Below are 26473 nucleotides of genomic sequence, written 5' to 3' on the forward strand. Positions count from 1 at the left end.
GTGATGGGGAGTTCTTGGCTTCTCAGAGTTTACTTCGGAAGAAATGATGGCGGCCCCATCACTTCGGCCGAACACCAAGTAGCTGACTAAAGCTGAGTATCACATAAGGGCCCCTGGGTTATGATGTAGCTTTTAAATAACAAGAACCATGGACAATGTGCTCTCTTTGCTGTCAGCTGCTTTTGTGACACTGCAGCTCTGCATGAGCTGGTGTGTACCTGGGGAAGACAGCTGAGGGCAGTGTGGAGCAGCGGAAAGAGGACAGAGTGGCCAGACAGACCTGGATCCACATCCCAGCTCCATTACTTAGCTGTGTGTCGAGTAGTTTCTCTACTGTCTGCATCACAACACAATTATAGCCACCATTCACTAAGCATCTTTTATATGCCAGGTCCCCTATTAAATGCTTTACAAGAAGTCCCTCAACTAAGCCTTGCAACAATCCTGAAAAGTACATTTTATCATATCCAGGTATCAGATGAGGAAACCGAGGCTCAGAAACATCACCTAAGTGCTCAAGATCATTCAACTAGGAATGCTTGCAGCCAGGATCTGAGCCTGTGCTCTTAAGTCGTCCACGATGAAGTCTTCTGAACAGTGGGGAGAACACTGCCCTTCTTAAGGAATTGTCTTGTGAGGATTCAAGTCTTGGTTCCCCCGAGTGTTTAGACCAGAACTAAGCACTTGTTAAAAGTTCAATCAATAACTAAGACCCACACTGAAAATGCAGTTCCTGCCCAGAGAAAGTTCTCTGAGTTTCGGCCAATGCATTGGCCAAGATTCCTTAAATCTAAAACCAGCCTTGTGCCATTTTATCCACGTCTCCACAGAGCATCCCAAACCTTAGGGTGACTCGGGGCAAGGGGATGCTGAAGAAAACCAAACTGACTTTCCCAAGTACTGAATACGGATCAAATTCGGAGGTCAGAAGTAAAATCTTGGGAGAAAGTCTCTATCCGCCCCCTCCCCCTTTTTTTTTAGAAATAAGAGTTTAAAGTTAGGGGTAGAGTTGCTTTTGTTTAGCATACTTTTAAAGCATGATTCAGAAAATAGTTAGAACCAGTTCCCACTTACCAAGGATAGAAACTTGTGCAAATATATTTTCGGTACATAGCAATGCCCGCGGAAGCAATTCCAATCATTAGATCTAAATTGTGTAGATCCTATAGAAAGGAAGATGTCAGATTCAGTGTGTTACGGTCATGCTCACGTCCTCCGGTAACTCGAGCAATATGTATAAGCTTCAAAGGGAAAATGTTATGGAAAACACACGAAAATTCCTTCTTATCAGAAACTTAAGACCCGAGTGCTTAGCACCAGGTTCCTCTAAAGTGAATGCACGCTGCCTGACAGCATCATGTGGTCCATCGGTTCAGAAAGCGACCCATTCCACAGAATCACCGAAATGAACATTCAATTTTACATTTTATGTTTTCGACAATTAGTATTAGATATCATATTAAAATCAGAAAGGCCTTGCCCCTTGCACGGCTTTATACAAACCTCGACTCCCATTACTGAAAAGGCTTTAGCTATTATAAACGTGTGGAATATATAATAAAGAAATATTGCTTTATAAATCCAATAAGCTCAATGTTTATTAAAAACCTATGTGCTAGGCATTGCTGTAGACAATGAAGATACAGAAAGAAGACAGAGCAACTATAAGCTAATAGCTATAAGCTATTCAAGTCTGTTTGGGAACAAGGTAAGTAAATGAATTTTTAAAGAAAATAGTTCCTTCCCTTGAGTCATCCATATCCCTAATTTACCCAGATACTTGTGATTACAAAGAAGGGGCAGAGTTGGACTCAGTTTGCACTTACTAGCTGTGTTATTTTGGGCATTTTTCTTCTGTACAATAAGGATTATCAAATGCCCCTCTAAGGGTTTTTATCAAGTTGAAATTAGAAAATATAAGTAAAGAATGTAGAACAGGGCTTGCGACAAATCGTTTTTGAACAGTGATATGAACATGGGGAATTAGAGAAACTGGCCAAAGAAACAGTGCTAATATAATGGAGAACCCAGAGAGTATTCACTATGGGCACCCAACTGAAATCACATGCTTAAAGCAAAACCAAATCTGCATGGTGAAAACTAGGGTTGCATTTAAACATAATACCTGGGGTCAAAATATAGGGAAATAGTAAGCAGGTGGGATAGAAAAACAAATTAGCAAATGAAATTGAGTGCAGAATAAGGGAATAAATGAATGGTTTGAGTGGGCCAGTGACCTGGGTCTCAAACCTCCTGGTTCTATGGTTTTCAGTTGACGCCTCAAACCTGGCAGCATGGACCACTACTGATCACTAAATTCCCATGCTCATCCCCACACCTCCCAGCTCCACTTGCAGAAGGCAGGGCCACGTGACTAGTTTTGGCCAATATGCTACGGTCAGAAGCAATGGTGTGTCTCTTCTGAGCCAAAGTATTTAAGAGCTGGTGTGCAACAGTCTACCTTCTTCTTCCCTTGTGACAGACACGAGGCAATGTATTAAGATGGTGAAGCCACAAGACAGAAGCAGCCTAGATTGCTGAGTCACTACATGGAGGGCTGGCCTGGAGAGTTATCAGAACCCACTGCATACTTTGAACTGCTGATAAACTTTGTGGTATCAAGTTTTTGAGATTTAGGGAGTTTTGGTTGATGCAGCATAACCCAACTCCCTCTGATACCTTGGAGGTGTCAGTCAGGCAGGTAATCACCTGGCCGCAGGACCCTCAGGGGGCCTGGGGCTGGGGAGAACACCAATCAACTCAGGCAGATATAAAGCCCCCTTCACTATTGAAGAAAGTTCTCCACAACATTGCACTAGAGACAAAACGCTGTTTGCAAATGAAAGAAAAGTTAATAGTCAAGTCCCAAAGTTCATATTTTGTAAGATCCAATATCTTTTTTCTACTTTATCACCTATGTTATAACTTAATTGTAAAAATATTATGTAAAGTTTGGTCATTTATTCAACTTCCCTGAGACTCAGTTTCCTCATCTGTAAAATGGAATCATTAGGATGCCGATTTCACAAGGTTACTATAACCTTTAAATGAGACTTTATGGTCTCACATAAAAGCATCTGGGACAATGGATAGTATGTGCTATGTGTTCAACCAATATTTGCTTTCTTTTGGATATGATATGGGCCTTTTATAGGTAGAAAAATTAAAGGTCGGATATCAATGAGACAGTGCTGGGGTCATGTATTGAAGCTACTGCTTATGTACTACGTGACCTTTCAAAGTCCCAGAGTGTCAGTTACTCCATCTGTAAAATGGGCATAATGATAATACTTACCTAATGGCATTTCTGTGGGAAATAAATAAACTACTGTATCTGGCAGATGGAAATTGCTCAGGAGATGATAGATATTAGTCAATTATATTTAAAAGGTCATAACCTATTTAAAATATTTTCATAATCATACCATAATTTAAAAAAAATTCAAGTAGCTCCAGTTTGAGAAACAATCAAATGAAATAGTAGAAACCCTATTAACTCATTCAAGTGTTACTTAAAACTAGATTTATATACATTTTTTGCTTCTTTAACCATAATATAAAATGGCTGTACACAAATTATTTGTTTCTAACCCTCCTGATTCTCCAAAAGTTAAAAGTTCTTCAAGGAAAAAGGCAAATGTGAAAAAAGCAATTGGATTAATAACCAGCAAAACTCAATACTACTTTCTAAACTTTCAAATGTCTAAAAAAAGGTCTTTTTTTTGGCAAAAGTTTCAGGTGTTTTCCAACTTTCAGAAATTAAAATTGAAATAATTTTTTGAAGCAAAATGTGCCCAGGATACATACCCTACCACCATGCAGTTCCACTCCATAGAAGTCAAGGGTCCGAGCTATGTTGATAAAGCAAGACTCAGCTTCTGATTGCTTTAGCCCACTGAGGAAGAGAAAAGATGCAGAGTTCACCCAACGGAGGGTATTAACTCTAATTTCTAAAAAGAATAAAAATCTAAAGATTTGATAGCATTACTATAAGGTTATTAAAGGCCTTGTTATTAATCTTAATTAACCCTAATGTCTGCTAAACCAGGTTTTCCTTCTTGTCCACTGAATGGGACTTCATTTGGCTCACTCATTTCTTTATTAAATAAGACTTCTCGTTTAACAGGCTCTCAATATTCAGATACAGAAGACGGTCACCTTTTGAAATCCTGCCCTACTTATTCCAAGTTGCTTAATTAGTACGTGCTCTTTAGGTCTTTCTGCCTTTATCTACCCTTTTAGCAGCAGCCTCAAACTTCCCCACGTCACTGTACTATTTTAGGCCTCTGGCTTCTGCCTGGGGAGCAATTCTGGGAGACAGGACTGGCAGTGGCTTTTAGAAGGAACGCTGGGTGCTTGGCCTTTGTTTTTATGGCCTTCCTGAGCATGTGAGGTCCCTTGAGACCTGGCCTTCTGGCTGGGGTGGTGGCGGGGGCAGGCAGGCGGGGAACCGTAGCTTTGAGTAAGATGAAGGGAAGAGGAGGCCAGATCGGGCATGTGTGTGGGAGTGGCAGCTTGGCTCCCTTCTGGAGGTGAGGCGGTTTCGTGACCTGAAGCCAGAGAGGGCTTTGGACTGACCCGGCCTGTCAGTATTTTAATTCATTTGCTTGTCTATTCAACCCTACTTGAAGGAATAGCCTATTTTATTGAATATGGTAAACCGTTAAAAGGTTTGCCTGGTAGGGTCTATTTGTGGGGCAGTCAGATTTAAAACAGGCATTTCCTTCAGGAGTTAACTGGTTTCAACGACATCCTGAAAAAGAACACAGCGAATCACCCTAAACTTTTACTGGATTTTACACTTCACAGAAATGCCGGTTATGCCAAATATATATGCCATCATAACAGCTCTAAGGTTCACAAACCCCCGACATCTTGAAAGAGGATTCATGAACAAAAGAAAGAATACATCAAGCACAAAGGGACACGGTCTGACAGTACCCAACCGAGGTTCCCAAAGTAGGCCACCCCATCCTTCCTCTCACCTGTGTTGTTCATGGAGAGATTCCACCTTCGTTAAAAAGTCATCGTTCTGATCTGGTATAAACTGACTATCAGAAAGATAGCCTGGATGATGAATGGAAGGATTATAATCTCCAAAACAAGCTATCAAGACAGAATGAGGAGGAAATTGCCTTTTCAATATGATCTGTATTCACAAGCATCTATAACATCACAAGAAAAACATTAATTTGAAATGTTCTTCCAAAAAATATTCTGCCACCACATGAACCTGAGCTTCCCATTAGCTCTAGATTCCATATTTATTATTTGAACCCTCTTTATGGGTTAAGGATTGCCAGCATGCTCCAACCAAATTCTCTCTCCCTGAGGCCACACGAGGAGGAAAGGGGAGACTGTTTGAATCTAGATCTTATTCCAATCCCATATCTGTTCCATACTCTGGTCAGCATAGCAGTTTGTGCTCATGCCCCTGGATAAAGAAAAATAGGAGAATCACACAGAAAAATGCCACTCCATATGCCAGGTGCTGTGCAGGTGCTCTCTCTGTAGTACCCCAAGGTTATTCTAACACGGGACCAACCTGCTCTAAAAAATGAGCGAGGGCAGAAGAGAGGTCATGCTGACCTGATCGCTGTCTGCATCTCGACCCACTCCCTGGAATTCGGGAAGTGTGGAAGAAAGGAACCAGGACGAGTTCGGAGGCCCCGGTGTGGGGGGACAGTGTGAGGGGCGAGAGTGGATGAGGCTGAAGGGCCTACGCCCTAGAAGGCTGAGGGAAGAGTTCTTGGGAAGGAGGAAACATTCTTAGAGGAGTCAGAAGACAGGAAGACAGATGCTGTCAGGGAAAACATGCTACAGACCTGCAACCAGAGAGGGAAGAGGAAAGGTAGCCTTACAGAGAAACTGCCAGACTGGTCCCTGGTCCAAATGGTATGTCTCCCTTGAGATCCTGACTGCAATCTGCAGACATGATCCATTGATGCATATGGTGTGATAAGTTTTCCTGAGAGCTGGGCAGTGCCCAACCTGTACAAGTGCACACGGCTGCCCTGACGGCTGACTAACTGCTGAGGAGACGGGACAAAGCCCTGGGTGGGGGCCACGGTTCCGGCCTGTGTTTCCCGTCTCCAAGATTTAGCTTTCCCCATCTGTATGAAAACAGGAGAAAGACAATTTCTAGTTCTGATGAGCAATTAATCCAGTATTTCATTTATTAATCAGACAAAAATGAGTATTTCGTCGTTTTCTTAAAAAACATGAACCTAGATCTTTCCAAAGGTTTTCATGAATTCTTCCTATAGCTGGCTTCAATGCCAGGCAGCTTCTGATGCCTCAATTGTTTCAAAGTCCCTGTTCGATACAGAAGACTTCTAAATCAAATGACTCCTTCTCTGTCACAAAGACTGGGGCTGGGGAAAACTGAGGTGAGGCTTCATGGCCAGTCTCAGGAGGAAAGAAGATGAGCCAGGTGGCCACTTCGGTGAACTTCATCACGAAGTTGAAAGGTCAGATGCAAGAGCATCTTTCTTTACATCCACTCAGCCTTGCTGACTCTCAACTGCTGCCATCCACAAGGGCCGCTCTTTGAGATCCACACTGTAATGAAGGGATCAGTTTCCTCCTTACACTGTTCCTTGAGGGCTGGAAGTGGGTCAGACTCATCTTCGAGGCCTAGCTCCTAGGCATGGCACATAGTAGGTGCTCAGGGATGTGGTGCTCAGAACCGACTTGTATGGAGGCCACTGCAAAGTTCAATTTTGGAAGGGGAAGAGGGCAGAAAGCCAATTGATCTATGCATGCAGACTTGGTCAAGGTTAGATCACAGGCCGTGAAGGCCAGCCAAATGTGGCTAAACTGTGGACACAAATGTCAAGGCTGTATGACGTCAGCACGAGTATGGCTTACGAGTCTGTGCATGAAAACATACAGTAGTGCGTTTACAGAAAGTAATTTAGATGTTCTGACACAGGATACCCAACGAGGAAAGCTCGAGAAAGCCTTAGAATCACTTCATTCAAATTTCTCATGTTAAAGTGGAAGAAATTAAGGTCCAGAGAGAAGGGACGCACCCCTGTCATATGGCCACTCTGCAGCAGTCGGGACCAGAAGCCAGGTGATCCAGGCCCCGGATAGTGCCCTGCCATTCCTCCCGGCCACTCTGCAGCAGTCGGGACCAGAAAGAAGCCAGATGATCCAGGCCCCGGATAGTGCCCTGCCATTCCTCCAGTCTGCCTGCCAGGCCCGAGCTACTGTTGGACATTGGCTGTTGACAGTGGTCATGTCCAGAGGGCAATCACATGCTGCAGATGATCTCCCTGAGCCTCAAGGCAGAGTCCTATTAAATTTTACTCTGTTCGTTTCATTAGCTCAGGAGATCTTGACTTGGTCATCTATCATATTAGCTAACAGTCTCAACTCTGTGCCTTTCTGCAAACATGAACAGCAAGGTTCTCTCTTTCATCGAGTCACTGACAAATGTCTGAACTTAACAGGCGACTAAATGAACCTCCCTGTAGGGTCGTTTCCCCTTGAAACCTTAGTCGGCAGCTCTGTGCAAAGTCCTATACTAACCACTAGGGGGAAACAAAGTTAAACAGTCATACACAAACATTTGCAAAGCACAGGCTGGTTTCCTGTTGATTTCAACATCATCCTACCAGATGCACCTGATAACCCAGTGGTAGGCAATGCTTTCATCCCCATTAAACCGATAAGGGAATTGAGACTCAAGGAAGGGACTTGCCGACTGTTGCTCAGCTGGTACCTGGGAGCCTAGACTCTGACCATAGTCCATACTTGCTACACCACACGCCCTGAACTCCAGAGTAAACATTCTACTGTTTAAGGGGAAGCAATACAAGCAAAAGCTAATTATAGCAGAAGGAAAAGGAAATAAGGGCTTATATGTGGGAAATACCTTGTCTTTTAAGTTTCGTGCATTCTTCTGGCTGATATTTTATGTTTTGCAGGAAAGAGAGAGTATGCTGTAGGTACTCAAATGTGTGGCATTTCAGTCTGTCCAGCTGTTCCATTTTATGTGCTATTTCTCCAACTCCCATTTGATCTTAGAGACTCTTCTCAAGAGTCCTTGCTAGGAAGCTTCTCCCGACTCCCTCCCCTCTCCTCCAGGCAGGATGGAGTACATCCTCTGTGCTCAACCTGCCAGCACCAGCTGGTCCATCTCTGCCTCCCCAGCAGGCTGTGGGCCCCCTTGAGTAGAGCAGCTGTGCTGTGCTGTCTACACACCGAGTCTAGTGTAGAACCCACATGTGGCAGAAGCGCAGAGGATATTATGGAGTTAATATATATTTCCAAAAACTTCATTCTTTCAGCCTCGTAAACCCTTGACAGGGCACCAGCAATCTTCTACCATCAAGACTTTTCAGTATTTACCCACAGATCACTTTGCTTTTTATCTAATAAGAAAATGTGCTTTTTGTTTGCCGATTTGCTGATCATTGGTAGGTAGGACTTATATTAGACACCCCTCTTGGGACACTTAGGCAAACTGTATCGGATAAAATGCAGACGTACCCTTTGATCCAGCAATTTATATCCAAATATTAATCTCACAGAAATGTATACACAGAAGTATGAAAAATATATATATATATATACTGAGGGTGGAAGAATAAAGAATTTGTACTTAAAACTGCTTGACTGACAACCCACGATTTTATTAGCATGACAGTCATGCCAATATTTCCACTGAGGCTGGTTTGCACTTTTTAGGTACGAATAACTTTCTTTAGCCCCCATTCTATCAGTCTTCTGCAGAGGGGAGCCTGACTACTGAAGCTTAGGATTGTTTTTCCCATTGTTAAATTTTACTCTAAATACAATTTGTTTATAACAGGCAGTGCTTTTAGATAACCTTCTTCAGAGCAAACATAAAAATACACTAATGGTTAACACCATGTGCCTGGCACTATTCTAAGAGCTTTACATGTCTTAACTCATTTCATCTTCACTACAACTCTATGAAGTTGATGCTGTTATCATCCCTACTTGATAGATAAAGAAGGTGTGGCCTGCAGAGGCTCAAGGTCATGCAGGTCTAAGTGGAAGAGCCAAGACCCAGGTAATACGGCTTCAGTCTGGGCTCTGATTTGGTTAACGGCAATTGTCCCACTACAAAGAGTTCCTAGTGATAGATCACCTTCACATGTATTATTTGGACCAAGTAGCCATCTGTGGGTTCTCATAATCACCATTATCACCTCCACCTTACAGGTGAGAAAACAGAGATTTGCATAACTTGTAAATGTAGAAGCCAGAATGTAAGTGGAATCTGACTGCCTCAAAGCTATATCCTTTCTAGTGTTCCTGCCCCTCAAACCTGAAACCCTAGCTCTGAACACCAAACTTGCTCTGAGATGAAGGAAAGCTTGGTCTCCTCAGCTCATCAGCCTGGCAGAGATTGAGTACATGACGTCTAGAGATCAGTAGGAATATAGTTTACGGGTGACTTTGCCATATCCTGAATGGATGTAACATGACATGGCTGGGTCTGTTCCAGATATATTGTAGGGAGGGTAAACTTTCAAATCCATCCAGGCTCACCACTGTGCAACCTCTTCTGAGTTTCCCACTGGGGAGAAGGAGAAGCAGGCTATAGGGGGAGACTAACACTAAGTCTTGTCTTACCAGTGAGTAGAGTCACAATCAAAAGTCTCTCTTTTACTTCCTGGTATCAGCAGGTGAGTAGGCGAGCTGCAGGCCAAGCCACCTTGCTCTTCATCTCCCCCATTTCTGTTCTTTGCTGCTAGGGAAGTAGGCAGACCTAAGGCTACCCTCAGGAGTCCCTATCAGCCTTCTCTTGCTATTTTGCCTCTTCTGAGATCAGAGTAGGGTGAGTAGTTCAGCCATAATCTGCTCTGCGACCTGATAATCTTGCTTTCTTACCTTGCTACCATGCAGTCAGCCCTCAGGATACTGGGCCAAGTGGTGTGGGGCTTAGAGGAAGGTAGAGGGATTTAGGTCTTGAGATACCATGTGGCTCTATATTGATGTACTATACTGACACCACACAGCTAACTAACTATAAAGTGATGCTTTGCCTTCCGTCTGGCTATTCACTCTTTTTATTGTGCATACCCGGCATCTCCTACAGGGCCTAATGTGGAATATATGCTCAGAAAAGTTTTACTGATTGAAAAAGTAGATTCTTACTCCAGCTTAAACAGAAAAAGCCCATCGAGACTTTCTGTCCAATATGGCAGCCACTAGTCACATGACTGGTTCTCAAAGACTTAGTACAAAAAGGTAAAATAGCTCATTAATTTTTATATTGATTACATATTAAACTATTTTGGATATACTAGGTTAAACTATATTGAAACTAATCTCACCTGTTTCATTTTACTTTTTTAATATGGTTACTAGAAAATTTTAAATTACATATGCAGCTCATATTATATTTCTATTGGATAGTAAGTGGTGCTATAGACTAATGTATATATAACCCATTAATTCTATGGAAACTCTAAAAATAAATTCCTAAGATCCCAGGGGTGTACAAGAGTGGCATCGAGTAAGTAGTAGGAGTGATCTCCATAAAATTCCATTAATTTGGGTGGTTCTCAGTTTCGTCTGTAGGAAGGTGACGGGTAGAAATATTTGCCCCACTGGGGTTTGTTAGGGAGATCGAATCCAACGCGTGAGCAAAACCTCTGGAAAATGTAATGTACAATACGGGTCTTTTGTTTTACAGGTTCCCTGAGAGAAAACCTCACACCACAGCTCGTCTACTTTTTCCCCTCAAAACATCTCCTTTACTCCAGCATCCCTGAGATGAAGGAGCGTATAAGTCAGCGTGAGAGTGGAACTATCTGGACAACCAGAGCTATGCTTGCCCAACGAGATTCCCGGGGAAGAGGGGAAAGGACTCGGTCAAATGGGAGAAGCTGGTGACTTTCTTAATAACGTCGGTCAGAACGATGTGTCCACCTGTGAAACGCCCCCTTTGTGACTTACATTGTACTGCGTAGGATGCTAGAACCACCGCTGAGCTAAGAGGGCAGGTCAGCCTGTAAGGGGAAAAACAGATTAGGAAAGTCACAAGAACCAGCAACAGGCTGGAACACTCATCCATCACCTGTTTTTCCTTTCTTGAGTTAACCATTAAAATACATCATGAATCATAACAAAGACAATTTTACGATACAACTTAATCTCAAATGATAAAGATACATGTAACACTAAAGATTTCTAAAGATTAAGAAAACGTTTTCATGTTTAAAATAATATACACTCATACATATACCATGAACATCTAATGCTGGCCAGGGTTTGGCTGGTCAAGAAAGACCAGGCCCATGTCACTAAGAGGAAAAGTGAGAAAACTGAACTCTTATATCCACGGGCGACTTTCTTATCTTTCTAGTAAAGACGTGAGACTTCGTACAGCCTCTACCTAAATCCCTGAGGTCTAAGGGCTCCATGATTCTTGATCACCTGTTTTTTTTTGAAGAGTGACATCCTCTTAGAAGGGCAGAATCTAAAAGTATTTTGGATTTTAAAACTCTCGTGAGTTTTAAATTACTTAATTCAATTTGTTACAATTACTTAAGATTCCTGAATCTATTTACTTTCCAGAAGTTCCACACTATACGGAACGGTCTGTCCACCTCTCAGTTTTCCTGCCATCTGCTAGCAACCCATGAACTCCAGGTTGGACTTCTTCTTCTTTCCTCTTAAGCTCACTGACCTCTCAAACACTCTATTTCTGCCAGTGAATCCATCTCTGTGTCGGTCGTATTTCAAACCCTTTGATTGCTCGCTTTTTCTCCATTCAACCCAGGGTTCCATGGTCTACCTCGGAGCCCTGCCAGAGGACCTGGAGCAGTGTGGAGGGGTGCACTGGGAAAGGGCTGAAAGCGGCAGCAGGAGCGAGGATTTGTAGGGTGGGGAGACAGATTTTAAAAGCATTCTTCCCAACGATCCCATGGGAAATGAAGAAAACATGCAGTTTCCATGGCAGCCCATGAAGTGCTGAAGAAGTGAGTCACCCCACCCCTGACTAATCTGGTTGGCTGCCGGGGGTTCCCCTTTCTGTCCTCCTGCAGTGTGTGTGGGTCCTGTAGCTGCCGTCCCTATCTGAGAGGCCCTCACTAGAACCTCTAAATGCTCTCTCCAAGTTTGGAGACGTATCCAGGGAGACTTATCATCCATTTCATTCATCTGGAATCCCAGAGAGTCCATGGTGACAAACGTCAGCCATTCACTCTCCTACCAAGATGGGCTTCATGACATCTTAGCCAGTATCTTTGCTACCGGAAGAGTTAACTGAATGGGATTTAGGGAACAACTCAGAAGAGAACCAAAGAGGGTTCAGTCTAGATGGAAGCAACAGTGCTACCAATAAGTCAGAAAGAAAAACACTTCCAAAGAATAGTGTAACTACAAATTAAAGAACACTGAAAGCCTGCACTCTACTCTCAGCTCAGCCACTAACAGGCTACATGTTCCTGACTCTTTTCTTTCTGTCCAGGCTCTAGGGTCTCCATCTATTGGATAAGATCACCTATCTCAACAGGAAGGAGCCGATGCCTTGGGTACTGTCAGTTCAAACAAGTCGGGGTACAATCTGACACTCAGAAGAAATACCAACTAGATCCATCAAGTCTGTCAAGAGACCCATGGCTACAAAGGGCCACTCTGACACACACCTGAGAAGCATTTGGTAGCAGGAGGCCTTTTCAGAGAGGTGGTGAGGGCCGCCTGCCGACCCGACAGGGATGCCAGGAATCTAAACCACATTTCTACCGATGCACACAAAACTCACAAGGGGCATTTTGTTTGGAGAAGAAAAAATAAAGATGACCAACTTCCAGTATTTGGAGAGCTAGACTGAAAGCACTTGAAGAGGCAGGGGCCTTATTTGACCAGCACGGTACAGTGCTTGTCTCCTAACAGGTGCTTGCAAAATGTTTGTGGGGAAAGAACAAATTAGTGTGCAGAGGAGAGGGTGATACATTCCAGAGGGCAGCCTGGACCCAGAAGGGTATGGGGGGTGGGGTGGTGGTGGCATAATTTCAACCTAGAGTTGCCCTGACATGTCAGAAGGCTGCCTCATGGAAAGGTGAGCTCCCCGTTACCGGGAGTGCTCAAGCAGAGCCCCAAAGGCCTGCTGGTTGCGCCAGAGAAGAGATTCATCTCTCCCTTTGAGTGGGGATGAGCCGAATTAGAAAAATTCTCTAGTTTTATGATGCTAGATAGTCAATACGTCCCAGCTATCCTTTCTTAAACATGTCCCTTGTTTCGAACTGCTCCTCCTTCCTCTCACCCCTATCTTTACTGCCATGCTCCCCGATCTCTGGCCTGGATGTCTGCAATAGCGTCCTGAAGGGCTGTACTCTCCCTCCCATCTAGATGGAAAACCCTCAGCCTCTTCCACCTTTTCCTTCGTTCACTGACACTGTCTTCGTAGATGCTGCTCTTGCTACATCCTCTCTGCTTTAAAACCTTCAATAGCTCTCCTCTGCCTGCTGGATATAAGATGCATGTCTACATTTAAAACAAAGAGACCTTTTCTTTCTATTCTCCTGCAAGCTCCCAACACGTGGTTTCCAACTGGGACTGTGGGGCATGGGGTGTCTTCTCACTGCCTAGGGAGATCCAACTCCTCGTTTCTCTACCAGCCTCAATCCTGGCTCATCAAGGCAATCCACAAAGACTCTGCCAGCCCACACCAGCATCTCCTTCTCCTAAAACCTTATGACAGCTGTGGTCTTCGCTGTGCATGCTGCTCCTGCTTCATGAGCTCTTGTCTCACTTCCCCAACCAGACTGCAAGCTCCCTTAGGGACGGACACCAAAGGCTTCTGAAGACCCTTCTCAGTAGAACCAAACTGACAGGAGGAAAGAGGGGACGAGGAGAATGTGAATAAAACGCGGCTATTCCCATCAGTTTACCTTATCAGTTACATTTTCTTCCCTAAATCAAGAAACTCAGGATTTGGAGGAGGTAGCTCAGGGACCACTGGCCTGGAATCCCCTCTCCCTTCCTGAGCTGGTCACAGGGACTGACACCCAGGAAGTGCTGAATCATGGGCGGATGCTCAGATCTTTGAGCAGAAAGTGTCCCAGAGAGGACATGAGTCCCCATAGGCACGAAGGGGCTCAGAAGTGGACCTAAATTAGGCCTGATCTGCCTTCCTGAATGAAGTCCATTTTACATTCTGTATCCCCCCCTCCATTTAAAATTTCTCATCTTTACTAGAAAGATAACTGTACCTTGTGTAATTAAACTGAAACATGAAATGAGGTTAGTCAGTCCTTAGCCTCCCTAAACCAAGACCAAGTTAAGCACAGATGTCCAAAGCATAACGTCATACAGGATACCACTTTCAACATCTATTCTCTTTACGCATTTAATATTGTTACCAGAAATGCATGTTCATCCAATTAGAACCGGGAATTTTGCTAATCTGGCAACTGACAGGAAGAGAAGAATACAAAAATCTCATTACCTTCCTTCACAAATATCCATCTTCAGTTGTAAGAAATACAGATGCCTATGAAACAATGATTTTCATTAATTCATCATACTCAAAATTGAAATAAGCAAAAAAAAAAAAAAAAAGATTAGTCAAGGATAAGACCTGTATATTTGAAAAACAAAATACATAAAAGCACATTTTTGTCTAAAGCATCAGGTGCTATTTTGCATATTGCAAAGCTGCCCCTTCAGTAACAATGGCTCACGTGGCTGCCTAAGTCTTGATTGGCAGGGGTGATTTCAGCTGGCCTCATGCCAGCACATGCTGTCCTAAGGATGGCTGAGCCAGGAAGCAGCCTGTCAAGGATCAGCTGGTACCACTGCCAGTGAGCAACCCTGCCCTCAGCCTGGACCACCCCAATCAAACTCGGGGTATCTGGGAGCACCAGGACCCTCAGGCGTTCTGCACAGGCAGCCCCCACACATTGAGGGGCTGTTGTTCTGAACGCGGCATGTGCACACCCACGTATCCTCTGCATGAAGTTACCGCGGGGAGGAGGGTCTGTGAAGACATCTCCTTGGCTGGGGTGCAAACACCCAGCTGGGTTTTTATCCTGTGTCCCAGGAACTGTGGGTGCTCCAGCAAAAGCATACGCATTAGTCAACTATAGGCTGCCAGGACCTTCAAGCTGGATTATGCACTTCTCTGTGAGCAATATCACTTTAAATCCCAAGATCTAATTTGTGGGCAAAGTTGTCACAGGCCCCTCATAATCTTGTGACTCTACTCTCCATCCAGGGAAGGCATCCACAGCACTGTGCAGGCCTGGAATGGCCTTAAAGAGCATTATATTTAGGGATGTGGCATTAACATGACACTTGGCCACTAGCTTCCACTCTTTTTTAAAGCCTGGATTCAAATGGGATAGACATTCCAGTGTCTGGCCAAGACAACAAAAGGAAAACTTCTTGAAATATAATATAGACGTAGTACAAGTGTCCAGGGGCAGGTGAAAGATAATTTTGGCAATTAAAACAAATCAGTCTTAGTCCTTCAAATTTATATGTTTAAAGGTCAAGATGCTGGTGTTTTGAAACGTGAATGCTTCACATGGTATTACAACTTTTTATTTGCATAGTTCTGGGCCGTGTGCATGGTACTTTATAACTTATTACCTCATTTCAACCTCATAATAACTCTGAGGTGGGTGCCACTACCACTAATTTTTATAGATGAGGAAACTGGTGTTCAGATAGGTTATATGAGGTCAGTTATGTCTTATTTTAACCTGAACACTCATGCTATGAAAAAATCTATGTCACAAATTTCTTATGCGTCTAATGACTAAAAAGCTTAGGATCAATTTCCTAACTCTGATATTATTACTTTGACTATAATTACCATCAACTACCCTTAATGTGTTGAAGATTAGCATCGAGAGACGGTGTAACACAGATTTGGTGATTCATGCTTATTCCATATTGAAATCTCTATCTTTTCCACCTAGGAGAACATAACCAGTTTTTTTCTAGTTTGTTTCTATGTTTATCCAAGCTGACATTCAACCAGAATTAAGTGTTCTCTCCTCCTACAATGCTACTGAGAGAAAGAAGAAAAGAGAGAGAATTAGAGATAATCCAATGGTAAATCTGGGCTTTCACTGACGAGTCCAGTTATTTGGAGTATCTTCCTAGGGATATAAATGAGAACATGAACCTGGACATCCTCATTCATCAAACGCTCCCCTGTCACATATATTCAGCAAAGTGTGAGTAAACCCCATGACATCATTGTAAAGAGATCAGAATAATGGGATGAGACCCAAACTTAGCAGACCTCCTAGAAATCTTAAAGAAGCCTCATTTTGAGACTGCCAGTAAGTAATTTGTTCAGAAATAATTGTTCAGAATGATCTAAATTTATCAGAAACAGCAGTTGTGGAGGCTCGCAATCAAAGAGACATTTATTTAGCAATTAGAAAAAAGGAAAGACATTTAGAAAAAGAAGCTTCATGTACCTGTCTTCAGAAATGTAATGATCATGCCTGCAGTTTACCTTATCCATGAGCTCAACTTCAGAAAAAAAAAAAAACAACAAAAAACAAAAAATGCCCCCCTGCCTGGATCCTTAGAAAATAAACAAAACAAATACTACCTCTATATTCTTTCTTTGACTATTAAGAGCTAAATTTCTAACAGGGAACGTAACTTTTGGACAGGCTACAGAGCTGGGGCTTAATAAGATATTAAGTGCCAGGAACACAGGCAAAACTCTTCATTTAAGTAAAAACAAACAAAACACATACATGAATTAGTGGTGGAAGCGTGCCCCAGCTCTATAGGAACCACAGGGGTGGCTGCGGCCACGGCTCCTATTGCATTAAGAAAAATCTAGTCTACGGCCATGCTACCCTGAACAAGCCCGATCCTGTCTGATGTCAGAAGTTAAGCAAGGTCGGGTCTTGTTAGTACTTGGACGGGAGACCACCTAGGAAGACGAGGTGCTGTAGGTGTAAAAAATTAAAAAATAAGGATTGTAAGCTGAAAAGGTCCTTGCAATCTGTGAGGTCAACCAAGGGTTGCCTCACCTAAAAAATAAAAATAAAGAAAAAATAAAGAAAAATCTGGTACCCAAATGCTATATTTTATACTGCACTAGGGATATCACCCGTCCTGACCAGTAAATTTTAGGAGGAGCACAAGGACAACCCGAATTTTATCTGGGACTTAGGCAAAAGCAAAAACTTGTCTATTACTCATCCTGAGCCAGAATCGGCCCCTCTGTAGCCTCCACCCACTGGCCATGGTTCTACCACCAGCACATCTAATGCCCGCTCTCCCACGATAGCTCCTTGCAGATCTGAAGGCAGCTTTCTTTTCTCCCCAAGTCTTCTCTCTATCCTGAGCTCCCTACTTTTTCCTCAAATGTCAGGGAGGCTTGGCAGGAAGATTCTGTTGGCTCCCAGAGGAAGTGAGCTTCTCTTCCATGGGGAAATGGACGCCCAATGACCACGAGGGTGTTGGAGAGGGACTCCTAGATTATGCAGGCCCTAGCAATCCCCTCACTCGAGTTCCTTCTCTGGTGGACATAACAAGGAGGAGACAGGGAGACGGGGGACAATCACTGATTTAGGCAGCGCAGTTCATGCTTGGGGTTAGAACCTATCAACTGGTAGTAAAATCAATTTAATGAGCCACAGCTGATATTTTAAAAGGAAACAATAGAAAACTTCAGAGTAAAAAACAACAACAACAAAAAAAACAAACAAAAAAAACTTCAGAGTTCTTTTGCATTTACTATTGTTTCATAAAACGTTTGCTTCAGTAATTTATATATACCTGTGTACTGCGTAATGAATCGAAAAATATTTTTACCGTGGGGTTGTGGTTTAAACAACTCATTGATTAAAACCACACACGTGGACACCTGTATGTACATACATCATATATATATCACACATACACACATATATAATCTATCATGCCATTTTTAAAGCATTTCTTGAACAGAACTTGATCCTTGGTAATGGCCTGTGAAAAACCTTAGGAGGTCATTTCAAGCACACGTTCTTATAGATTATGCCACCACTTTGTGCCCTCCAGCTTATGAACTGACCTGCTAGGCTGAGCGTTAGTACACTACCCCGTAGACCACCAGAGTAAAGAGCTATTATGGGGAAAAACTCAAAGCACAGTGTGCACTTCCGGTGGTTACCCCGTGAGTCATGCTGGACATCTCTTATGCTGGCTTAAAATTTAACTTCACGGTAAACACAGGCAAGTCTCCAATGTCTGCTACTGTAGAGGGAAGAGGTGCACAAAGAAAGCAAAACAGAGTAATAGACTAATATTTGGCCTTTAAATATATTAAAAGTTAAAATGTGACCATGTGATTACCATTAAAAAAAAGAAAGTTTGAAAAAACAAGACAGTACTCTGAGTTAATGTCACCTTCTTGGTCTCAGTGGTCTCATGGCCATAGTGAGCACGGACCAGGACTCAATATTCCTGAACATCCACTGCTTTTTTTCTGGTGGAAGAATTTCCTTCCTTAAGGAAAATGAAGGTATCAACAAGAAAAGGGCTTAGGGTTGCCATGGCGCAGGGAAAGTAAAGGCGAGGCTGAGTTTGCACAGTCCCTGTTCCAAGGGCCACAACTTTCCTGCGCCCGCCCCCTCCATTCCAAACACTGTTCCCCACCCAGAAAACCCATGAGCCAGCACAAAGCCAGGGCCAGGTGACAAGCCCTAAGGGGTAAACAACTGCTATCGCAGCCCTCCTTCCCTTATCGGGTTCACATACTGCCTGCACGGGCTGATTCACTGAGGCCAGACGCTGACCCAGCTCGCTCTCCCTTCCGGCCCCTACCAACTGGGGGTCTGACAGAGAAGTCTTAGTTCAGAGACCTCTTGTCCTCACGAGCCTCAGTTCCAGCCCTGTGGAGACTCTGTACTACCTGACCTACAGATGACTGTTTTACAAACGCGTCTTCCAAGCCCTGCCTGCATTAGCAGGAAGTTCTTTGGACACAGGAGCACAACAGGCAGGAGAGGCTGGGGTGGTGGGGGAGGCAGGACGAGGTGGATGGGGGTGTGCTGGAAACTGCTCCGGATCAGGCGGTGAGAGAAGCAGGCCCCACAATGAAAACTGATTAGCTGATTAAAATTTCAATCTGGGTACCCCAATTTTGACCTGGATCATAATTGTTGGTGCAGTTATACCCAAATGAAGTATCTGGCCACAGCGATAAAATAAAGAGAGTACATTTTTAGTGGTTACTCATTTTTATATACTAAAGAGAAAACTTTAAAAAAATGTTATTACCTGGTTTGTTCTTGCTGCAGTGTGTTGGGATCAGGTATAAAAAATCTTACTCGAAAATGCAGGGTACAGGGGAAACCTCCTACAACATTTTTCAAAAACAAATTAAATTTTCCCTTTAAAAAAGTCAATGTATGTAAGCTGCCACTCTCCCATAAGTGATGCATTTTTCACTAGATCACAGCTTTTTTTCCATCAATAAAAGGATTAATTTCAAAAAAGGAGTGCATAAGTTAACTGTTTAAAAATTTCCATGTCTATGAGAAGTAAAATATTTTTGCAACATAAACAACAAACGAGGCATTATCTATTTCTTATTACATGTTTTTAACTTTGGTCTGTGTTCAAACAGTGCACTCCATTATTTATATCACGAATTTAAAAAATCAGCAAATTATACAAAATTCACAAATACTGTCTCATATATACAGTGATTTTATACTTTTCAAACATTTTTCACATATATTCCTGAATTTAAACACTGCCATGGCTATGAGTAGGCTGGGCTGCTACTGATAGCACCCTTTTAGAGAAATAAGCTATTAGAGATGTGACTTGCCTTAAGTCACACAGCTGATGGCAAAACCAGAAATATAGCATTGGGGTTTCTGCTATGCCACATTTCAAACTCATTTTTATACTGGAAAACATGTTATGTTTTTAATGCAAAATGAATTCCAAAGGTCATTAATATACTAGCAAATACTACATAATTAACAGACTCAAACACAGCTTTATGCAACCATACCAAGAGTCGATCTGCTTTTGCTAGATATGGCAACAGGAGATGATCAGATTGTGGTGCTAAGATCCATGCTCTTCCTCAGGTCAATTTCAACCCCCCACCTTCACCCCGATTCCCCTGCGGTCCCCATTACTCAGTGAATATTCACTGGCCCTAAGTCCTCAGCACTTTCTTGCTCTCTGAAACTCAAGCCTTCTCCACCCTCTCCTATTAATCATGTCTTCCACTTTAGTTCATCCTGGGCTCCACCTTCCCCTCTCTTTAGTATCTTCTCTATCTCTGGCTTTAATTGGTTTGTGTGCACCTATAAATGCACTTCTGTACAGGTGCCTGGGTACCAGAGTGAGTGATGCTGTGTAACTCTGGGTGAAGACTGACCACCTGCCCTTTTGGCTCCCTTCCTTCTCTGTAAGTTGTCATTGTGTGTCTCAGGCCGGCCTCCACGTCTTTCTTTATCAGCCTCCTCTGTGCACACAGAGCTTCCTATCATGTGCTCAGGGCTATCCTAGTATTGTCTCTTCCCTTTTTGATGTCTCCACACTTGGCTGTGAGCTCTTTGAGGGCAGAGTTCAAATCTGATTTGGATCAGATTCCCAGAGCTGAGCCCAGTACTTTGCCAACGTCTGAACTCAGGGTTGAATGAATAAGTTAGTAAGACAATGAACAACAACACCTACACATCCCTGTGTGCACTTATCCCTTCTGAGAATTCTAATGGGGGCAAAGAGTTAATCTGCACAGCAGTTCTGTGGCTCCCTGTGGGTGCTTCTGAATACCAAGGACACAACTCTTGGGAGGTAAAGATTCTGAGGCCCTGGCTCCAGGTGAGAGAAGCAGTGGATCAGGGCCAAGGTGACTTGTCTTTATTCCTTTCCACCTGAGGGCTGGGGGTGTGGCATGTGTGTGTGCAATCTTTTGTGTACAGATTCACCTGTCTTCACCCCTCAACCACTCACTGGCCATCTCCTGTGAAGAGTGCAGAGAAAATGTGATAAGGGCCCTCACTCTGCAAAACTGTAAGCTCCTTGAGCGAGATAAAGGCAGATAACTACTAAAGGAGACAATGTTCCAAGGCGCAAAGTGGAGAATGGTAAATGTAAGGGAGGGTGAAGAGAGTCACAGCTTCCAATAGGGAGGAGATGGGATCTGAGCAGCTTTAAAGAAGAGCAAGATTTGGATACAGAGAAACAGAAGGAAAAGCATTTCCAACAGATGGAACGGAATGAGGAAAGGGACAGAAAAGTATGTGTGGCCCAGCCGGTCAGCCTTTGGGGCATAAGGTGCATAAAGGGGAACAGAGCACGATGTTGGAAAACCAGGCTGAGAACAGACCCAGGTGGAGGCCAGGGTGAGATGTGGCTTGAGCCCGCCTACTGGGGAGTTAACTGGTACTGGGACCTGCTCATGGGTGATGAGTTTTATGTTATATTTGTGATATCACCTACCTATGCCTTGCTTTCCAGTGATTGGGACTGTGCTGTTGGAAAGGACTAGAGGTGTGTGTGTGTGTCTCTCCTTCCCACCCTACCTCTTACACTGGGCTAAGAAAGGCTATTCTCCTTCTCTTGTAAAAAGAAAGTAGATTCCCCCAGCTCTTGGCTGCCTTCTTTCACCTCTCCCTTTCTCGCTCACAGCTGGTGAGGACTCTTGGGGGCTGGTCTGGAAGCATCTGTGCTCACTCAGAACTCAGACAAGGAGAAGTCAGCTCACTCACGTCACCTGGACCACCTAGAGTCCGGTAGCAGGTGTTACAGGCACACCGATGACCAGAGGAGAAAAATGGGCCATCATACACTAACATCTAGTGTTCGACTGAAATGAGAAGGTCACGCTCACCTTTTAACTGCTTCCTGATGGGTTTGCTTGATTCCAGCCATCTCTGTTGGGTAAGAAAACATAAGCTATAAAACCACACTGTGCAGGAGTCCAGCACGTCTTAACAGGATGGTACTCACAGGGGAGTCCACTGATTCATCGCCATGCTGCAAACCAAAATATTCCTTTTCGGTCACGCCCAAGTGGTTGTATGCCATATCCAGAAGGACTTGACCAGTATCTTGTTTCTAGAAAAAAGAGTCAAGAGGGCAAAATTTTAAAATGAATTAAGAACTGGTGGTTCAAGTCTTTATTTTAGGGAAAAAGAAGTTAGAACATTCAGAGATTTTATGCACACCCACACCCCACAATAAGAAACGCTTTAATAAATTTCAAGTTAAGAAGCCACATGGTACATGGCGAGTAGGGCTAAGAAAAATGACAAATGACTTAAGACAGTGTAGTTTAATTTGCTAGGACTTCTTCCTTCCCCTTAGCTGAGATTCCCAAGTGATGATGTCTACAATGGAAAACTTGCATATCACAGCGAGTGCAAACTCTCCGTGACCCACCCATGGATTAGGCGCAGCACATTGCTAATCCTTCATGGGTTTCTGTTGGCACCTCAGGAGCCATGGAAGTGCCTACGGGGAAAACACTCTCTAGTAACCACATGAAGGAAGAGAGCCGCGAATACTCAAATGCCACCCAAGATACCCTCAAAGTGAGTTGGCACATGACACTCTGGGGGATAATCTGCCTCACCGCTCCCGTCATCTAAAGTGAGAAGCCAGTGGGGACATTTGACCACACTTCACATCCAGAGCAGGACTCGGCAACTTTGCCACTCAGAGCTGATGGAGCAGGCACAGTGCTGGGCAGGGGGACAGAGCCGTAACAGGTGTCCTTTGCCTGCCCTCCCAGAGAGTCCAGCCGTGGAGGCAGCGACTGTAACAGGGTGTGTCAAATGTTGTCAGGTGCTAGGAAACACGAAGGGCACAGTGAACACACAAGAGGACAACACAAGCTATCACCTCTGCCTGGGGACAAGCGGAAGCAACCCTTGACCTGGGTCTCGGAGGGTGACAGGGCTGAGACGCACCACTCCCTCCAGGTGCAGGAGCTAAGAAAAGCCATTTCAAGCAGATAGCCTTGCAGAGAGGCCCCAGGGTGGGAAATAGCGTGCTGTGCCTGGGAAATCGCAAATTCTGCTTTAACAGGCTGACTTCTCAGGAATCCTCTGAAACAAACCATTTAGATTAAGGACAATATGAGTCAGAAATAGACTGGATAGAACAAGCAAAGGCAGCTCTCTTTTTTTGACTGCAGATAATGTACCTGAAAATAGGTCACAGTGACCAGGAGGAGGATATTAGGTAACTGTCAGGCCCCCTCCTGCAGCCTCTTCTTTGGCATGGTCTCATTATTTGGTCTGAAGTGTGGGAACATGAGACACACCATTTCCTGAACACGCCTCCTTTTTCTGCCACTTCCTCTGCCCAGGACATCTCCATTATAAAGGAATCATGACAGTATGGAAAAGATGACCTGGTCCACATAGTCTAAATTATGAGATTCTCTCCCCCTAAATTATGAGATACTCTCTTGATGTGTCAAAGAGCTATCTGCTCTCCTTGCTGAAATTATTTACAGGAATTCATATTTAATATATATTATTAATTATACTCTATTGAACATCTACAAGGAGCCAGACAGGATACTATGCGCACTTTTCATACATGATGGTTCATCTTTGTGGCAGCTTTGCTAAGTCGTCATCACCATCCTAGTTGCTGATGAGCAAACAGAGGCCCCAGGAGGCTCCCTCCACGCCTTGTGCTGTCGGCCGATGGATGGTTTGACTGCCTGACTCAGGTCCCTTCAGGGCCAAAGCCTGCACGTTCCCACCACACTGCATCTCTTTCCTCTGGAGTGCACAGCCCATCCATCCCGGTATCTATTCTGTACAGCTCGCACAGTTCTCAAAAAAAATTGAAATATAATAAAGGACACTTTTATAATAACAAGCCTCCTAGCCCAGTCCCCACCCCACAAGAGGCCATGTTTGCTATACCAGGTCACTGTCAGTGACTGGCTTGCTCCCTGGGCTGGACTAAGGACAACTAATGTCCAGGTCAGCTTCCCTGATGATGCCTGCTCCCGGTCAAAAGATAGTCCAGGCTAAACAGTCTGAATGAGACAGTGCATACAATCCCAATTAAATAGAAAAATATAAAGTGATGGAGATTCTAAGCTGCCACTGGGCCCTCAAATTCAAGTTCAATGTGAGTCAGCTTTGACCGGCCTGCTGGAAACTTGGAGAAGCAGCACTGGCAGCAGCATGATATAACAAAGACGTTCACGGCTCAGAACGACTGGGCATCCGAGGCTGTTAATGATTATCACTCTGGGTGGGTACTTTCCTTATTCCTGTTTACAGGGCTCATCATTCCTTTTCAAACACACTCTTACCTGGGATTCCTAGACTCTTGCTCTTGGTCTCTTCCCTGCCTCAACAGTCCTGCTCTGCCTCCTTCAGTGTTCCTTCCTCGTCTCTCCAACCCTTAAACATCAAACCTCATTCATATCTCATCTGCTCCTCAGGTGAGCTCATCCAGTTTCACAGCTTGAAATACCATCTGTACCCTGGTAACACCCACACGTGTATCCCAGCCTAGACCCTTCTCTTAAACTCCTGACTCATATACCTAATACCATTTCTACACAGATGAGTAGCAGGCATCTCAAACTCAACGTGACCAGAACAGAACTGGCACTTCTGCGTCTCTCGCAGCCTTTGCCCTCTCTATAACTTGCAACATCGTCTTGCTGATGCTCAGGCCAAAAACCCCAGGGTCACCTTGAGGCTTCTTCCACATCTGAAATCCTGTCTATCAGCAAATCTCAAAACTATTTCCAGACTCGGTTTACTCAGCCACCTCCACACTACCGCACTGTCTGCTTATCATCTCTCCCCTGGATTGTTATAATACCCTCTTAGCCCCTGGCCCAGTCTGTCGCCAGAGCATCCAGAGTGACTCTTGAGTCAGATGATGTCAGGTCTTGACCCAAACCTACCAATGCTTTCTGCCTCACTCAGAATAAAGTCAGTGCCCTCAGAATGACCTACAAGGTTCCCCCTCAACCCCAACATCTGTTACCTCTGTGACCTTATCTCTTGCTATTCTCTTTTGCTCACTCTACTCCAGATGCACTGGCTCCCACACTATTCTGTAACCACACTAATCAGGGTTCTGCCTCAGGGCCTTTGCACTGCTGTTTCTTTTACCTGGAATGTGTTTCGAGGAAACTACAGGGTTCTTTCCTTCCCTTCCTTGAGGTGAGGTCTTCCCTGGTCACGTCTATAAAATGATCACCCCACACCTTGTCCTTCCCTGGCACCTCCAACTTCCTTATCTCGCTTTATTTTTCCAAGCACATAATGCCACGGACATGGAACACATTTGTTTATGGTCCATTTTCTCCCTCTAAGATGTAAGCTTTATAAAGGCAGCGATTTTGCTGTTTTCTTCACTGCTGTATTCTTTGTACACAGAACAAAGCCTGGCACGTAGTAGGTGCTCAGTAAACGTTGTTAAACAAACATTCACGTGCTTATCAGGAAGAAGATATACAGCTGAGGACTAGCTCCGGACTGACAACATACATTTTAACAAAGAAGTCAGAAATAAACTAAGCTGTCAGGTTACAGCATCTGGAAGAGAGATGTGGGACCTCTGCAGAGCTGGTCCAGTCACAAAATTCAATAGATGACAGTGTTAAAAAGGAATCGGGATATAGGAAAAAGTTCAGTGAACCAAAGCGGTCGCTTCACGAGGGAGGTAGGTACGACCTTGACAAAAGGCCCCTAAGTCAGTGGTTCTCCAAACTGCAACATGCGCCGAGACTGCACAGGGAGCAGTTAAAATGCAGATGCTCGAGCCCCACCACCAGAGTATGTTTCAAAATATCTAGGCAGGACAGGGATTTTTACTTCTGACATGCATTCTAGCGGGTTCTGAGTTACTCCAAGAAATATCTGCATGGGCTGCACTGGCCAAAGTGGAAGCTGTGAGCTACAAACGACTACTTAAATCTTAATTAAAAAAAATAAAATAAAATTTAGTTCTTCAGGTGTACTAGCCACATTTCAAGTGTTCAATAGCCCCATGTAGCTAGCGGCTCCTGCACTGCCTAGTGTAGCTGGTGAACATTTCCCAGCACTGCAGGAAGTTCTTTTGGATGGTATTGCCCTAAAGGACGGTTCTTTTCCAAACTGACTTAAGAAACAGATCGCAGGCGTATGTTCTTTAGATTTTAGAGACACCTAACTACACAGTTACATTCCCTTGCTGGGGTTTGTCCCTCTACTACAATAGCATTGCCCATTGGCAAAAGAACGGGGCCTTGGCCTTCGGGAACAGTCCTGGGTGGCTGTGGAAACGGATGGAGGAGCTGGGTACAAGTTGGGGAATATCTGTCTCTACTGTCCATTTCCACTCTCTTCCAGGCACGGGGGCCCAAATTCCCACGTCCTTCGTCACCCATCTGCGTCTTGTCTCTTAAAGAAAGATGCTCCCAGCAAAGGCATCTGGCGACGGTCCTATCCCTGGACTAGGACGGAGTCCCAGTCCCCACCAGACTGTGACTTTATGCAAATTGCCCTCTCCCCTTGCCTGCTCAGCT

General features: G+C 44.1%; 1 protein-coding gene and 1 pseudogene across 1 annotated transcript in view; one reads left to right on the forward strand and one right to left on the reverse strand.

Moving 5' to 3' along the window:
• PTPN3 (protein tyrosine phosphatase, non-receptor type 3) overlaps positions 1-26473 on the reverse strand; it is a 95489-nt gene that overhangs the window by 45952 nt on the left and 23064 nt on the right. The window contains exons 5-12 of the mRNA XM_006906088.3: positions 21928-22035; positions 21809-21851; positions 19231-19309; positions 14438-14482; positions 10942-10994; positions 4986-5106; positions 3808-3895; positions 1075-1163 (exon numbers count right to left, since the gene is read on the reverse strand). Of these exons, the coding sequence (XP_006906150.2) occupies positions 1075-1163; positions 3808-3895; positions 4986-5106; positions 10942-10994; positions 14438-14482; positions 19231-19309; positions 21809-21851; positions 21928-22035 (626 nt within the window). The remainder of the gene's footprint in view (positions 1-1074; positions 1164-3807; positions 3896-4985; positions 5107-10941; positions 10995-14437; positions 14483-19230; positions 19310-21808; positions 21852-21927; positions 22036-26473) is intronic.
• Positions 16801-16919, forward strand: LOC112473182 (annotated as a pseudogene).

The sequence above is a fragment of the Pteropus alecto genome, unplaced genomic scaffold (genome assembly GCF_000325575.1).
Source record: "Pteropus alecto unplaced genomic scaffold, ASM32557v1 scaffold111, whole genome shotgun sequence".
Classification (NCBI taxonomy): domain Eukaryota; kingdom Metazoa; phylum Chordata; class Mammalia; order Chiroptera; family Pteropodidae; genus Pteropus; species Pteropus alecto.